This window comes from Urocampus carinirostris, chromosome 10, assembly GCF_059441175.1.
Source record: "Urocampus carinirostris isolate Australia breed hairy pipefish chromosome 10, RoL_Ucar_1.0, whole genome shotgun sequence".
Lineage (NCBI taxonomy): Eukaryota > Metazoa > Chordata > Actinopteri > Syngnathiformes > Syngnathidae > Urocampus > Urocampus carinirostris.
In genome coordinates this window covers 7,041,482-7,058,558 of record NC_142358.1, presented here as the reverse complement: position 1 = coordinate 7,058,558, position 17,077 = coordinate 7,041,482, and the positions used below count along the sequence as shown (strand labels likewise).

General features: G+C 37.6%; 2 protein-coding genes across 3 annotated transcripts in view; both read left to right on the top strand.

Annotated features, from left to right (window-relative positions):
- The window catches only part of nmd3 (NMD3 ribosome export adaptor), a 30,880-nt gene extending 29,689 nt beyond the window's left edge, over nucleotides 1–1,191 (top strand). For both annotated transcript variants that reach the window (XM_088346536.1, XM_088346535.1), the window contains exon 19: nucleotides 728–1,191. In XM_088346536.1, coding sequence (XP_088202662.1) covers nucleotides 728–858 — 131 coding nt within the window. In that variant the 3' untranslated portion in view covers nucleotides 859–1,191. The remainder of the gene's footprint in view (nucleotides 1–727) is intronic.
- A 5,932-nt stretch (nucleotides 1,192–7,123) lies between these two features.
- On the top strand, nucleotides 7,124–16,127 carry sptssb (serine palmitoyltransferase, small subunit B). The gene is made up of 2 exons (XM_088345772.1): nucleotides 7,124–7,235; nucleotides 13,118–16,127. The coding sequence occupies exon 2, from the start codon at nucleotides 13,126–13,128 to the stop codon at nucleotides 13,366–13,368; it is 243 nt and encodes an 80-aa protein (XP_088201898.1). The 5' UTR covers nucleotides 7,124–7,235; nucleotides 13,118–13,125; the 3' UTR covers nucleotides 13,369–16,127.
- Nucleotides 16,128–17,077: the final 950 nt, after the last annotated feature.

The following is a 17,077-nucleotide window of genomic DNA, read 5'->3' as shown; positions in this document are numbered from 1 at the left end:
TTGTTATCATTTTGACGCCACAGGGTGGGATCTTGCATGGACTCTTAAGATTAAGGCAGATTATCAGTTGTCTTGCATGCCTTCCATTTTCGAAATGTTGCTCCCACAGTTTCTTTACATCTAGCGTTTTTCCTAAAGCAGATTCAGTCTCCCCAGCCTGGTCCACATGTCTTGGACAGCTTTCTGGTCTTGGCCCTAGTGGAGTTCGGATTGTGACTGACTCAGGTTGTGGCAGGTGTTTTTTATACAGATAAGAAGTTAAAACAGGCACCATTAATACAGATAACAAGTGGAGCCTCGTTAGAAGTTAGACCTCTTTGAGAGCCAGAAATCTTGCTTGTTTGTAGGTGACCAAATACTTATTTTCCACTCTAATACGAAAATAAATTATTTAAAAACTTTAAACCATGTGATTTTTTTTTTCCCACATTCTCTCATGGTTGCGGTTTAATATTTTCAAGTAGGAAAACTTGCAAAATTGGTGGTTGACTAAATAGTTATTTTCCTGACTATATAAACATCTATTTTCACTCTGTAAAGTAAAAATGTCACAAAGCTGCGTCACCGTATCCCGTTTGATCTACAGTATCCCGCGGGGTCTACAGTATTGCATTTGTGTGCGAAAAAATGTACGATGAATGGTTTTTGTTTTTCATTTAGTCTTTCTTCACAGTAGAAAATCCAATTACTGAATACTTTTGTTCTTAAACATCAACACTGTTTTCAGATGCTTCAAAAATCCCCGTGGAGAGTGACACAGATGATGACGGTGCACCACGCATTTCTTTGGCAGAAATGCTAGAAGAGCTCAGCCTCTCGGACGCCACTGGAGGCGAGGGTGCTGAAATGATCGAGTAGATAAAGTGACCACAGTAATAGTTCAGCTCTTTGGAAATTATACCTGCTATTCCCATTATGAATTATTATCACTGTCAAAATCATATAATGTTGTTACTTTAGGGGGATCCTCTGCCTAGAATATCAAATACAAGTATATTTTGTTTTACATACGCAAAGTACTTTGGGATGCGTGGATTGAGATGTCTATTAGAAAGCGCTATTGCTTCACAATTTCACTCCAGTAAACAAAACGCGATCATATCTGAACAGCTATATTGCTCCAAGTGGAAATGTAATCTTCAAACTTGTGGAGAAAAATATGAATAAAATGCAAACAAACTATGACACTTATCATTTTTTGAATGATCTTTATTATTTTTTTTTTGCAGTAACTGGATTTGTATTTGGCCAATTTCAACTTCTTGGGTTTTACTTTCAGTATTCTTCACTACAGTTTTCTTACTTCATGTAGCTAAGTGGTGGGCAAAATTTTGGAGTTGGGGGACCGCATTGGTTTTCTTTCATAGCCTGGCTTTGTCACTTCTTCTATTTTCTCATTATCTATTTAGGTTTTATGGTCATCCTGCAGATCTTCATCTCCTTTCCAACCTGACGTATGGTCTTCCCCTGTTGCACCTCTTTCACTGCTCTTTCCAACTCTTCAAGAGGAGTTGAAACCCTGTCTGTCTTCCTTTTGTATTTGCATTGCATGATGGATTTTGGACTAAAATTAAGAATTTTACATAATTTTAGAGAACAAATGTAATAATACAATGTACAATAACAATAAAATTCAATAAAGTAATATATAGTAAATCATAATTTGCGGGAAGTTGTGCCACTGGCACAACTTAACCCAGGTTCTTTGGCTCATATTACCCTAAGCCCACCATTTTAATAAAAATGCATCCCCTAGCTGTTTTAAGTTAGCATCATTCTAACTGTACAGACTTATGATGCAGCAAAACGTGTGAACTGTTTTTATAGTTGTCTATAATTGTTCATACACAGCTATACATACATTTTACTTTTTAGACCAAAAACATGTTTTTCTGAACTTAGATGTGCTTACCCCTCAAGACACCTGTCTCTCTTTCTTTGTATGATGAGTGAAATAGATGCCGCTTCAAAGATTTGTGATCACGTGACCAACTTCTTCGATGGTTTTCTAAATAACAGGGGTGGCATACTTGCACATTGGCACAAATTATCCCAATCTTCCCTATGTGGCCCTTCACTGCAGTAAACAAAACGCGATCATGTCTGAACCACCTCTAATGTAGATTATCGCGCTATTTCATTTTGGTAGAGTGCCAAAATTAGAAAGCAAAACTGAAATCATGGGAGGGGTGGAGGTTGATGCTGACTAAGCTCTGGTAGATGAGTAGATAATATTTCAGTTCTGCTGCTCTATTCATCCCATGAGGCAACGTTCTTTTCGGCAGACACTGTCAAAATACCTCTTTGCTTATCACCTGGGTGAACCCGGAACCACAAAAATACCTTTTTACCACTCAACTGCCCGTTTGGCTTTTCAAAACCAAGAACCTTGATTGTATCTTTGTTGCAAGAAAAACAAACTACATCATTGACATGTCAAAACAAACAAGGAGATGGAGAGATTGCATTCAAATGAGCTCTCCAGTGCTCCTGTGCAGGGTCATTTGGTTAAGGAGTGGTGCAGCGGGAGCACAATTATGATGTGGAATTGTTTTCTTATAGTGCTTGTTAGATAATCAACTGTCATCTCACGCTAGAGAAATGAAGACACAAAATGTGTGACACTACATTGAGGATTGAGTGTTTGTGCCTCATTCTCTTTTAAAACCTCAACTCTCACTTGGAAAGGTGAAAAAAATTGGGTGGGTGGATTTACATTAGGAGTGAAAGTGGTGTTAAGTGTTATAAAACAATGTGAGAAGGTGAGTGTTAATAACTCCTAACATCTTCTCAACTTATCAATGCTACAAATACATTTTTAGCTGCATAAGTCATTGCCAAAGACCTTGTCCTCGATTGCTGCAACCTACATTTTTCAGGTTAGGCTCTGGCGTGGCCAGAGAAGCGGCTCCTGTAAATGTAGGCAGGAAATAAGATTTTGAAAAATGCGTCATGTGCAGAAAAGAAATCCTCATCTAATAATGTACAGAAACAGAACTAGGATTTTCATAATTTAAAGACAACAAAGCTACTCCCACAAAGACCTAACTACAAATTGATATTACACAATGTTGAAACACCAACTAGATCTAAAAAAACAAAACATGAAGACGCAGGATATTTTAGAACACAAGCTATTTCTACTTTAAAACGTGAAATAAACACAATGAGTGACGTGTTGTAATACTAACTAGTACTAACTGAACAAAAATGAAAGAAAGGCAATGTGTGGGAATACTTACTAGTTCTAACTTAAAACATGGAAAACACCATTAAATATTTTGGAATACTAACTAGTTCTAACAGAACAAAAGAAAGCGGTCGCAGAGTACATACTCATGCATGCTTAACACGGGATAATGTTACAACACCAACCAGCTTGAACAACAAAACATGGAAGACTGACGAAACTTAAGGCTCCTATAAGTGTACAGATTAACAACTAAAGTGTCATGACCATGACATGTAATTCACCCTAAAGAGTTAAGTTAATAAAGGAACACAATGTGAAATGTATTGGAATTCTAACTGGACCAAACATAAAGAGCTAGTCGAAGAGCACGTACTCACGAGTGGATTGAATTACAATGTTCCAACATCAACCAGCTTTAACTGAAAAATGATGAAGACCCAAAAAAAAGAATAATAAATAAATACATAAGATAAAATAACATTTCAAGAAACAAAAAGAACAAGTGCCATGACAAAACTATGAAGTATAACACACACTAATGAGCTCTAGCTATACAAAAACATGAAGAACCATACAGGATATGTTGTAAAACTATTTAGCTCTTCTTGAACAAAATATAAAAAGAGGACAATGTGGGATGTATTGGAATACTAACTAGTTGGAATTGAACAGAGCATGACGTGGAATATGTTGTACTAACTATAACTGAACAAAACACAAGCTGTCACAGGGAACATACGATTGGATAGAAAAAAATTTCCAATATCAACAAGCTCTGAGAGAACAAAACATAAAAAGCAGACTTAACAAAGCGTACAGAACAACAAAAGAGCCATGACAAGACTATGAAGTATAACCAACACTACGGAGCCCTAACTAAACAAAAAAACGAAAACCCACGCAGAAGATGTTGGAACACAAACTCACTGTAACTGAACAAAACATAGAAGAGAGACAATGTTGGATATGTGAGAACGCAAATCAAAACACGACAGTACAGAAAGTACAGAACATGACGAGTACCAACATCGATGCAGAGCTCAGCAGTGGCGTGAAATCGTGCGTGACCGTTTGGCCGTTGTGGCGCTGCCCATGTTTACACATCAATAGTGCGTGTTGATGTTTTTGTGGGTGGCAAAATGAACCACTCGGCTATTGTTGCACATTAACTTGGGCAGGGCCCCCAATTTGTTCTTCTATAATCATTATCTTCTAAACTTTTGTTCTACAACAGAGGTCACTCACCTTTTTAAAGTCGAGAGCTATTGTTTTGTTCCTGAAAGGGCTACCAGTTTGATATGCATTTCTAAAATAACGTCTTGTTACTATGTTATTACTATGTTATTACCAGGTTGTAATTTATAAGAAGTAGGATTAATAAAACATTACGTCAGTTACAAATCAAATTTCCTAGGTGGTTACAATAATCCATCACTGGTGAGTTATTTTAAGAACCAGTCCGTGGGGCTACTCAAGTGTTCCTCAGGGGCTATTTTGATGACACCTGCAACTTAAAATTTATTTCCCTTTTAAATGAAAGATTAAATGGTAAATGGTCTGAATTTATATAGCGCTTTTCAAGTCAATGAAGACCTCCCAAAGCGCTTTACAATGTGCTTCAAACTTACCCACTCACACACCAATAGGGAGTCAGCCATGCAAGGCACCTACCTGCTTATTGGGGGCATTAGGGATTCAGTGTCCTGCCCAAGGAGGAAGAAACAAACTGGATCTGAAAGGGCCGTTCCTCATATATATATATATATATATATATATATATATATACTGGACTGTCTCAGAAAATTAGAATATTGTGATAAAGTTCTTTATTTTCTGTAATGCAATTAAAAAAACAAAAATGTCATACATTCTGCATTCATTACACATCAACTGAACTATTTCAAGCCTTTTATTATTTGAATATTGCTGATTTTGGCTTACAGCTGAAAAAAACTCAAAAATCCTATCTCAAAATATTAGAATACTTCCTCAGACCAAGTAAAAAAATAATTTTATAACAGCAAAACTAAATCAAACATTTCAAAATATCCATTGATGCACTCAGTACTTGGTTGGGAATCCTTTTGCACGGATTACTGCATCAATCCGGCGTGGCATGGAGGCAATCAGCCTGTGGCATTGCTGAGGTGTTATTGATGCCCAGGATGCTTCGATAGCGGCCTTCAGCTCATTTGCATTTGTAGGTCTGGTGTCTTTCATCTTCTTCTTAACTATACCCCACAAATTCTCGATGGGGTTCAGGTCAGGGGAATTAGCAGGCCAATCAAGGACAGTGTTGCCATGGTCAGTGCACCAGTTACTGGTGGTTTTGGCACTGTGGGCAGGTGCCAGATCATGCTCGAAAATGAAATCCTCATCTCCATAGAGCTTTTCAGCAGATGGAAGCATGTAGTGCTCTAAAATCTCTTGGTACACAGTTGCATTTACTCTGGACTTGATGAAACACAGTGGACCCACACCAGCAGCTGACGTGGCTCCCCAAACCATTGCTGATTGTGGGAACTTCACACTGGATTTCAAGCAACTTGGATTTTGCTCCTCTCCAGCCTTTCTCCAGACTCTGGCGCCTTGACTTCCAAATGAAATGCAAAACTTGCTTTCGTCTGAAAAGAGGACTTTGGACCACTCTGCAACTGTCCAGTGCTTCTTCTCCATAGCCCAAGTCAGACGCTTCTTCCGTTGTCTTGAGTTCAGAAGTGGCTTGACCGTGGGAATACGGCTATTGTAGCCCATTTCCCGGACACGTCTGTGAACTGTGGCTTTTGATACCTGGACTCCAGCTTCAGCCCACTGTCTTTGAAGCTCCCCCAAATTCTGGAAGCGGCTCTTCACAATTTTGTTAAGGCTGCGGTCATCTCTCTTGGTTGGGCAGCGTTTCCGGCCACATTTTTCCCTTCCAACAGACTTTTTGTGGATATGCTTTGAAACTGCACTCTGTGAACAGCCTGCTCTTTGAGAAATTTCTTTTTGTGTCTTACCCTCCATCAGGAGGGTATCAATGATGGTCCTCTGGACAGCAGACAGATCAGCAGTCTTCCCCATACTTGTGATTTAGTTTACTGAACCAAGCTGAGTGTTTTTAAGGCTCAGGAAACCCTCGCAAGGTGTTTCGAGTTAATTAGATGATTCAGGTGATTAGTTGAATAGCCTACTTGTATACTTTTTCATGATATTCTAATATTTTGAGATAGGATTTTTGAGTTTTTTTAAGCTGTAAGCCAAATTCAGCAATATTCAAATAATAAAAGGCTTGAAATAGTTCAGTTGATGTGTAATGAATCCAGAATGTATGACATTTTTGTTTTTTTAATTGCATTACAGAAAATAAAGAACTTTATCACAATATTCTAATTTTCTGAGACAGTCCAGTATATATATATATATATATATATATATGTATAGGGCAGCACGGCAGAGCAGTGCTTTACGCGTCTGCGGCAGGCACAGTTCTGAGGCCATTAGATTGAACCTCCTGTGTGGAGTTTGCATGTTCTCCCCATGGCATGACTTGCTCATGCTGAAATAATCAATTTAGCAATCACATTTCTCAGAAAATCACCATGACTTTCTTAGGGGCTACTCAGTACCTCCACAATTATTATATCGTGCCACTTTGTTATCGTTAAAATTACCGTAGTTAGGAATTGGGCAGTAGCAACAAACCTTCGGGCACAGTGCATTTTCTTTTTCTTTTTTTGCGCCACAGAAATTTTGGGGTGCATTTACCGACCCTCGTAAAACACTGGAAACATTTTTTTTATTCTCACCCGGTTTATTTTGCTTGCAGTTCTTCTGCACCTGTCGACCAGGTGAGCTCCTACAGCGTGTAGGAAGGCAAAGCAAGTGGGTGTGGTGTCGTTTGTAGTCCCACTACTTAAAAGCTTGACGCAAACCCGCAGTTAGTTTTTCCTCCCCCATCCTGGCGCGCTGTACAAAGGCAGTAGCGGACCACCGAACGAACCCCTGCGATCGGCGCTCATAAATAACCAAAGTCATAAGCAGGACACGTCATTATTGAAAGGTAAGAGGGCATTGTTTTGATCTTGGGACATTTTTTGGGAATATTGATTATCCCAAATCCAACACGATTGGGTATTGCGTGCACGTTATGTTAAAAATACCACATATCCACTCAAGTATCAGCCAACGTAAAAGTCGACGTTTAACTAAAGCAGGGGCTCGCGAGCACCCGAGTCGCCCGTGGATCCGTTTTGAAAATAGCTCAACAGTGATGGGTTACTGTGATTTTCTCGGAAGTTTGATTTCTACGTGGTTGACTGAGACTGTTTGCCCTACTTATAATAACTACAAGCAGGTATTAACATAGAAGTATTATAGTAACAACACAGCAACAACTTTAAAATAATGCTACAGTGTAATTATCTTAAGTTTCTGGAATAAAAATAATTATTTTCTCCGATAAAAATGTGATGTTAGCATTTACCCTACAATTTACCAATTCTTTAAAACGTTATTGCAGAGATGTCAAAACTACTTTCCCACTGTATTCAAAAGGGTTGATAAATATGTTCAAATGACCTTCCAAAATGCTTTCAGATGGTTTTAGTAATAAAACAGACCCCCCAGCAAAAGACATTAATCGGTTCTGCGGTGGCAATCACAAAGTGAAATTGCCGTATAGTGAGGGATATACATTTATAGTCATTCGTAGCTAATGTTTTCCCTAGAGAGAAAGAAAAATCATATGTGTAATTCATGTGTATAGATAGATAGATACTTTATTCATTATTCATATTTATGATTAAATAGCATTATGAATGAATATACATGTAAAAGAAAAATTTAATTGTATTTACCTTCGGTGGGATGGGACTTGCACTGGTGCATTGAAGTTAGCGAGTGGATGCAGAGAGAGTGGGGAAGACCGTAACCACAGACCAAAAATGAAGAGATGATCAAACATCCACTTGCAAGGATTGTCATGACCTTAGAAAATGTCCTTGCTTTAATCACCTACTTTTTTGTTTTTAGAATGTTGATTGGTTATGGGCATGCAACTTGGCGTGGGTAGTGATTTGTGTGCCTTCTTTGTATTTCTTAATAATTGCAAGCTTCTTTTCCATGGTTATCATGTTTTTGTTTATTCCTTTAGCTTTACTGCAAGCGATGAACCAAAAGCTGCTAAATACAGCACAAAAAACGCAGTATTGTAGTGGTGACCCACTAACTCTTTTCGAAGCACATGAGATTAGGAACTGAATAAAGAGAAAGGTATTGTGGGAGGTAGTTAAACCAATACCATAACAGCATTTACATGATGCTGTGAGAGAAACCAATAGCAAAGCAGCATTTTATATACTGTTGACCAATACTACAGTCATATTAGAGACAGAACTCATCATACACACAAACACCGCAATGTTTTTTTAGCAGGCAAAATATTTAGTTTTTGACGTCGTATAATGGAGATGTTTTAAAAAGGGGCCTGAAAAAAAAAATCTTTTCACACTGTAAAGTGAAAACATCTTCGCTAATCAGTAACAAAAGTAGCCCACATCTTAAAAAAGGTTGGCGAACCCTGGATTAAGATTGGACATTTTGAACTACATGGACCCAATGGCCACACAACCCTCACAACTTTAAGTAAGTATTATTAGTACTCTCTCCGGTCTGGAACAATGTAAAACCATTGCTAAAAAATGTATTGTCAGAGTTTTGTGCAAGTTTACAAAAAAAAAACTACCCAACCTAGTAAGAAATTGGTATGACATCGTTTTTTTGTTTTTTTTGGTATGACATCGGTTTTTGGTTTGAACAATTTTATTGACACTTTTAACAGCAATCAAACACATTCACAATTTCACCATATCATATTCTAACAAGGTTTCTGGAGGTAAAGTGAAAATGTGACATTCTGCCTTTGCTCTTTATTTCCGCCAAAGCTTTTAGTTCTTGTTTGATCGTTTTTTTGGTTTGAACAAATTTATTGACACTAATAACAGCAAACAAACAATGTAAAGTTTTAACAACCCTTCTCGACAATCTTAACAGCAATCAAGCATGTTCACAATTTCGTTATGTAACAATTTTGATAGTGTCAATAGATCCGTCCAGTTTGAACAAATTCATTGACACCAATAACATCAAACAAACAATGTGAGATTTGAACAACCCTTCTCGACAATCTTAACAGCAATCAAGCATATTCACAATTTCGTTATATAACATCTTTGTCAGTTTCAATAGATCCGTCCAGTCCAAAATTGATTGTTTTTTGTTCTGAACAAATCCACCGACACCAACAGCAGCAAACAAACACGACAAATCTCAACATCAAACAAGCATATTCACAATTTGATCGTTTTTTTTTTTGGTTTGAACAAATTTATTGACACTAATATTAAAATAAAACAATCATGACAATCACAACAGCAATCAAGCACATTCCTAATATTATGTTCCAATATGATGTTATTACCAGCAAACACATAGTGAGGATTTGAACAACCCTTCTCGAAAATCCTATTAGCAATCAAACATATTCACAATTTCATTATATGACATCTTTGTTAGTGTCAATAGATCACCAACAACAGAAAACAATTATGACCAACACAACAGCAATCAAGCATATTCACAATATTATATTCCAATATGACGATTTTAACAACAAACACAATGTGAGGTTTGAACAACCTTTCTCGAAAATCTCAATAGCAATCAAGCATATTCACAATTTCATTATATAACATCTTTGTTAGTGTCAATAGATCCGTCCATGGACTTGAAATAAGGAAATGAGAAATGATAAATCTGATTGTGTCAGCTACAACCCCAGAGATAACTGACGTAGTGTCACATAGAGTCACACAGTGACATAGTGTGTGGGTGCAGAAATGCAGAATAAATTCATCACAAGGGGATAAAACGTAATGTAATCATTAGCATAGCTAAAAAGTCACTAGAGACTTCATTAAGAGCATGTTATATATATTCTTAAAGGGACAGTGTAACAGGGGTCTCCAAACGTTTTCTAGCTGAGAGGTACCTTTTGTCACGGATAGCACAAATGGCACAGTTGAATGTGTAGAGGAACTACACTGTCACAAATCAATTTTCCCTAACCTTTTTTAACCTCTGACTCTGCCACCACCTCGAAAGACATACAATTCATTCAAAGGAAGTGACCAGAATCTGCAGTTTTATAATAAAGATTTGAAACCCGAGAGTGTTCAATTGTAATCAAAAGATTAATGATTTGCATATGTGCCATGGTTCATGTCAGCGATTGTATTTCTTTGTGTGCCTGAATACAAATTTGCCCATGACAACAATTATTATAATCGACCGATTGGATAACTTTATTTTGAAAAGCATCAAAGGAACTCCCACTGGTCACAGGACCTGCCTCTGGTGACCGTGATATCATCACTTTAAAAGGGGAAACGCGGACAGCTTTCACTCTCTCTTCTACCAGCTGTCCTTCTGTACTGAAGAGAGCCCAGAGAGGGGGACAGAGGGCTAGTTGGCCCCTGCCCCCGCTGAGCATGCAGGCAAAGAAGGCCCCTTGGCGAGGAAGCCTTTCACACATCGATGGCGAGGCCTGAATGGCCCATGGATTGGTCCTTCGCCGACCCGCCATGAAGTCCACAAGATCAGTTTCCAAAAAGGGGAGAAATATCCGGATCTCTCCATGGACTGTGCAGCATTCCCTTTTTTTGTTCGTGATGTTTTGTCTGACCCACAAGATTTCACAACAAACCGTTTTTGGTGCTGGATACAAATATCATTATGACACGCTATGAAATAATTACTTATCATTTAAATAAGTTAATTATCTTGAAACCGGTTTTATTGATCAGTACTGTTAACCTGCTTAACCTGCTACAGGATTTCTTTCCTCTACCCCCTTTTTAACACCACAAGTTCTTGTGTGAACGATGTTCTTTATTCTTTCGTTTGATTCACTTTTCCCTGTCATGTAAATAGATTGTAGTTTGATAGAATCAAACGTGCATTTTTTAATTTGTGTGTGTCTTTATTTTCATTTTCGATTGATCAATCATAATCCATATCATTGAACTGCCAAATCAATATTTAAAGGTAAAAATACAAAATGTATTTATGATAAGGGATAGACACAATAATAATTTGTGTAGGAAACCGTTAGCCCTACAATGTGCATTTAAAAAATAACAACATATTATGTTATTACTAGGTCATTGCTATGTTACGAGGTTAACTTTCGGAAGTAGGGTTAAATAACCCTTAAAATAATTACTTTATCATAGAAATCCATATGACCCAGTACTGGTGAGCTATTTTTAGAAAATGTCTGCGAACACCTCAGCTATCCTAAATGTTGGAGACTCCTTGTGTATTTGACCACTAAATATTGCTGTATTGTGCAACTGAAAACGAGTGCTATAAAAGTACAAGGAAGAATGCAAACTACAAAGACTCAAAGTGACCAAAACGCACTAGTTTACTTCTTTTTTTTTTTTGGGTACTCGTAGCAGCATGATGGTGGACAAATGAGTCAGCTATGTGAGGCTTGTGCTATGCAAAAAAAAAATTCAAATTTCTTGACCTTTATTTGATTCAAGTCAAGTCATGTTTATTTGTATAGCCCTTAATCACAAAGAGTCTCAAAGAGCTGCACAGACCGCAGATTATTGCAAACCACCAACTATTATGACACCATCCCCTGATCTAAAACTTACATGAGGGTAAATAATACAAAGGTCTTGTCAACATGAAATATAGGTTATTCATATGCTATAGAATAGAAGTGTGTTTTAAGCTTGGATTTAAACATTTCCATTGAGGTTGCAGATCAAATCTCAGGGGGAAGAGCATTCCACAGCACCAGGGCCCGAATGGAGAATGCTCTCGAACCTGGGGATCTCGTCTTGGCTCTTGGGATCACTAGTAGACCAGCATTTTCAGAGCGAAGGCTCCGGACTGGAACATAGGGGAAAATTAAATCTGAGAGATATGAGGGAGCAAGTCCATGCATGATTTTTTATATTAACGCTGTCAAAGATCAGATATGATCACATATTTTTGCTTATTATTTCAATCAATAATGTTTTTTTTAATAAAATATGTTTTTTTACCAGTAGGAATAGGCAAATAATAGTAATAATAGTAATAATAATAATAATAATAATAATAATAATAATGGGGCATCCTCAAGGGGGAAGTGGAGAAGCACAAGATCGTGAATATCCCCCAGCTCTGTCATGTTGTCATGGAGGAGAAGAAGAGCAATCCGTTTGCAATTTATGAGACTCTGGTCGAATCTATGGCCAGGAGGATTAAAGTAGTTCTTTAAATCATGGTGCCCACACAAAATATTTGACTTCAAGAACTTTTGCTTGAGGGTTTTTTGAATGGACAAATAAATGTACACTGCTATATAAGCTTTACACAGACTACCTTTTGTTGTGTCAAAGCGATGTTTCTTCAGTGTTGTTCAATCAAACATTATGATCATATCTCAGCAGAAATGTGAGGGGTGTACTCACTTTTGTGACACACTGTATACAGGTATCAAGGGTCACCAACAACGTGGCACCGAAGATCAACTGAGTAGCTTGCAGACTGGTTTTGAAAATAGCTCACCAGTGATGAGCTTATATTCACATTACTTGTAATTATTACAACCCAGTAGTAACATAGTAATAACAAAATTAACACATGTCATGTCATTTTGGTAACGCATATCAAACTGGTAGCCTTTCATGCTAATCAGCAATAAAAATGTAGCTGTCACCTTCAAAATGATTGGTGACCCTTTTGCCAAGGTATTTAAGCCAATGAAAGTCCGTAAAAGATTTTCTGTTAAAAAACGTGAACACGTTTGATGTCTTCTGCATCAATGTAAAATGTAAAACTAATTTAAAAAAGTAAAATTACTCGATCTCCAATTGTCTCCAGGATACAAGATGAACTTCAAGAACCTGAGGGAATACTTGGCCTGGCTCTACTACCAATACCTTCTGATCACTGGCATCTACGTGTTGGAGCCTTGGGAAAAGTCCGTCTTTAACTGGGTCCTGTTGTCCTCCGTGGTCATGGTGATCTACACTTCCTACGTTTTCGTGCCCGTTCACGTACGATTGGCCCTTGAGTTCTTCTCTGGCGTTTGCGGCAGCCAACCGGAGAGCACTGTGGCGCTCATGAGCTAATACAGTTAGCATCGTATCTGATTGACCAGGATAAACCTCCCCCGGATAAGAACAAACTCGATTGTGCAAAAATGATTGGTCAATCCTGTTTCGGGTTGCGGTTGGATTTAATCGTCATCATATAATTGAATCCCAATCCGATGAAGATATCCAATTCAATGTAGCCCAATGGTTAATCAACCAGAGAATTAAAGCTGTCTATATTCTGAGCCGATTTAGATGGAAAATGTTTTCCCAGCTACCCTACGCTCTTTATGGCTTGCCCTGGGGCTATTGATAAGCCCCATTGCAAACCATAACAGCAGCACCCATCAAAGAAGTCTGCCAGTCTTTATTATTGCCAAAAAAGGCAACAAAACGCTCCAAATCACAATAAATTGTGCAATCTGACTGAAGAGCTATATTGAAATGATGCCGGAACAAAGGCAAACGTAGTCAAGATGGTCGCTTATCTCCCTCAATAATCTCACTGTGTTCAGGTTTTCCAGAGTTCCGATTCTTTGTTCAAATACCGAAGCAACAACAACGCCAATTTTTGGGTCGAATACAGAGTTGTTCGAGTACCAAAGTATAATATGTTTGATATGTTTTTTTATTCTTTAGTAAGGTCCTATCTAATCATACCTCTTTGACGATGTCATGATTCGTGAATTGTAAAAAAAAATCTACATAATCAGGCAAGTAACAAAATGCTATGTCCTATGATATAGTTTTCAAAATAAATTGGAACGTTCTCCAAGAAACTACAAAGCCTAATTATGGACGAATGTGTTGGATTTTGGGGCTCCCTTTGAACTCTGTTAGCCATATGATCAGTCACTTTCAGTTTGTTATTTCCGATGACGTTACACTTCCTCATTGAGTAGATTTTTATGTTCTGTGACTTTCCATTTGGATATTCCACCCAGTTTTAATATACTTGTTTGCCTTATAAAGCTCATCAAAATTCGATGAACTGCTGCTAAAAATGATAAAATGATCTTCAAATCTTTAAAATGTATTCACTTTACATTCATTGAAACATATTCTTTATGAGTTGTAAAGTGGTGGGCTTCTAGGCTAGCTTACAAGCTAGCACACGAGCTAGCACACATGCTGGGATTCTACTGTGGCTCCCCACTACCATTCCCACCTTGGGCTGGTTATATTTGCATCGTAAAAGAATTGTCCGAGTCGTAAATTTTTGTCACTTTACATGCATTGTAACATATTCTTCATGAGTCATAAAGGAATGAAGTGCTACGCTAGTTTACAAGCTAGTGCATTAGCTAACAGACTTCTGTGACTCCCCACAGCTTGCCCCAACTTGCTTGGGATTTTGTTCAGCACCAAACGATTCTGTATAATGTGTTACTCAGAGCAAATGCTTCTTTTTCACTCTTTAGATTGATTTGTAGTTGCATACTCTATTTTTTTACTTGTAATACAATATGGCGGACGCTTAAAGAGTCATGTGACCCTCAGAAGTGTTTCTAAGTAACATGCTATCCAGCAAGCTTACTACTTTGAGGTGGAAATAGGGTCGTTGTAACTTAAAACGGAGGGAAACAGCCACAGATGCTAACCAAGGCACTTAAGTCTTTATAGATTCAGTAAGCAATGTTTATAGGTAAATAGCCAGTTACCTAACTATTTTTGAGGTGAAAATGAAGGTCCTAGTAACTCACAACCGTGGTTGTCAGTCACAAATGCTAATATAGTCCGTACATATATTCAGTGAGTAAGGTTTACAGATTTAACATCGATAGCTGTCCATGTGCCGTCACGCTACATACAAACGTTCAAATCCCCTCAATGAATCAGAAGCGTCTCGTATACCGAATGTGGAATGTTTGCTCTTGGATAAAAGTTCAAAACCGCGATAATTCTTACGTCCTCCGTCGCGCCAATGTTTTAACTGCCGGTATGCTGGAAAGGTGTGCTCACCACTGAGCACCGACAAATATTGATTCAGCACGCCCTCGTACTGTATGTGCTGGGGTTCGGCGGCCCTTTGATAAAGATTTACTCAATCTTTGGCTAAAAGTAAAGTTTTCATCTGCGCGTGCTGCTAAAGGTCTGCATGAAAGTTTTACTCGTGGGGTTACTTTAGAGCAGCGTCTTAAATTCTAATATTGCTTTTGGAGTTAAGGTGCCGCTAAGAAATTATGATTGACCATTTTTCGAATGTAATTTCCTGATACAAACGGGAATAAATAGTGAATCACAAGCTTAGTTTGACGCTAACATTCAATAAATGGTGCTTTAAGACACTCTACTCAGCAGAACAACTAATATGATCAAACTCTAGACATATTTTTACTTTAAATTTCGGGCTAAAAATAGTCGGATTTACCTTATCCAATGTGGTCCAAATTTAGCCCCTAAAACGTTTTATTTTCAACGTATCTAAAAAACTTTTATATTTCGGAAATTTGAATGGAACCCTGACGTAGTTTTAACCTCTCTTGAACTTTTTTTAAACCATTTTCTTCTCTGATTGGAGACAGTGTGACAGTCACTCAGCATCTCTGCACTATATCATCCCTAGATAGCCAACATGTACATTGCAGTTCTCCTCTCAAAATTTGATTGAATGATTTTAGACATTCTAAACAGGGGACAAATTTAGTTCAAGAATAAACGTGTGTACTTCATCTAATGTGGTCCGAATTTAGCCCCGAAAATGTCATCCTTTCAACATCTTGGGTGGATGGATGGATGGATGGATGGATGGATGGATGGATGGATGGATGGATGGCTGGGTGGGTGGTTGGATGGATGGATGGATGGATGGATGGATGGATGGATGGGTGGGTGGGTGGGTGGATGGATGGATGGATGGATAGATAGATAGATAGATAGATAGATAGATAGATAGATAGATAGATAGATAGATAGATAGATAGATAGATAGATAGATAGATAGATAGATAGATAGATAGATAGATAGATAGATAGATAGATAGATAGATAGATAGATAGATAGATAGATAGATAGATAGATAGATAGATAGATAGATAGATAGATAGATAGATAGATAGATAGATAGATAGATAGATAGATAGATAGATAGATAGATAGATAGATAGATAGATAGATAGATAGATAGAAGATTGTGTGATCGCCGCTCAAAATGTCCAAGTTTTGTTGCAGGGGTTTTCTTACATTTCTAGTAAATCTGGTCAGCCTGTTTCGGACATTATTCAGACAACCCATCCAATATTGACCATATTCAGTCTAAAAAAGTCATGTTTACCTCGGCTAACAAGGTCCAAATTCAGCCCCCAAATGTCGTCTTTTGAACGTCTTGAAAAGCGTTGTTGTTTTTTACAACTGTCACTTGTCAACAAAATCGGATGGAACATCGCATTATTTAAACATATTTTTGACGTTTTTTCAACGTCTTATAAGCAATTTTTTTTTTTGCCTGAAAGTCACTCTGTATGTCTGCACTAAAGGGCACAAGATGAGCATTTAGGATTTTATTTCTTGCTTTCCTGTACATTATATTGCATCAGGTGAATATCATGCTTATATTTCTGCCACAGATTTATTTGTTTTTTAACTTTTTCATCTCACAAGATGATCAAGTGTCTGCTTGTTGATTGCCTGTTATTTATACAAAGTTCTATATTTATACACTGGTAAATGCTTGGCTGGTTTCAATGTGAATTACCACTTTTTTAGTACGTTTCAAATATTTATTATGTTCTCTTGTGGCCATAA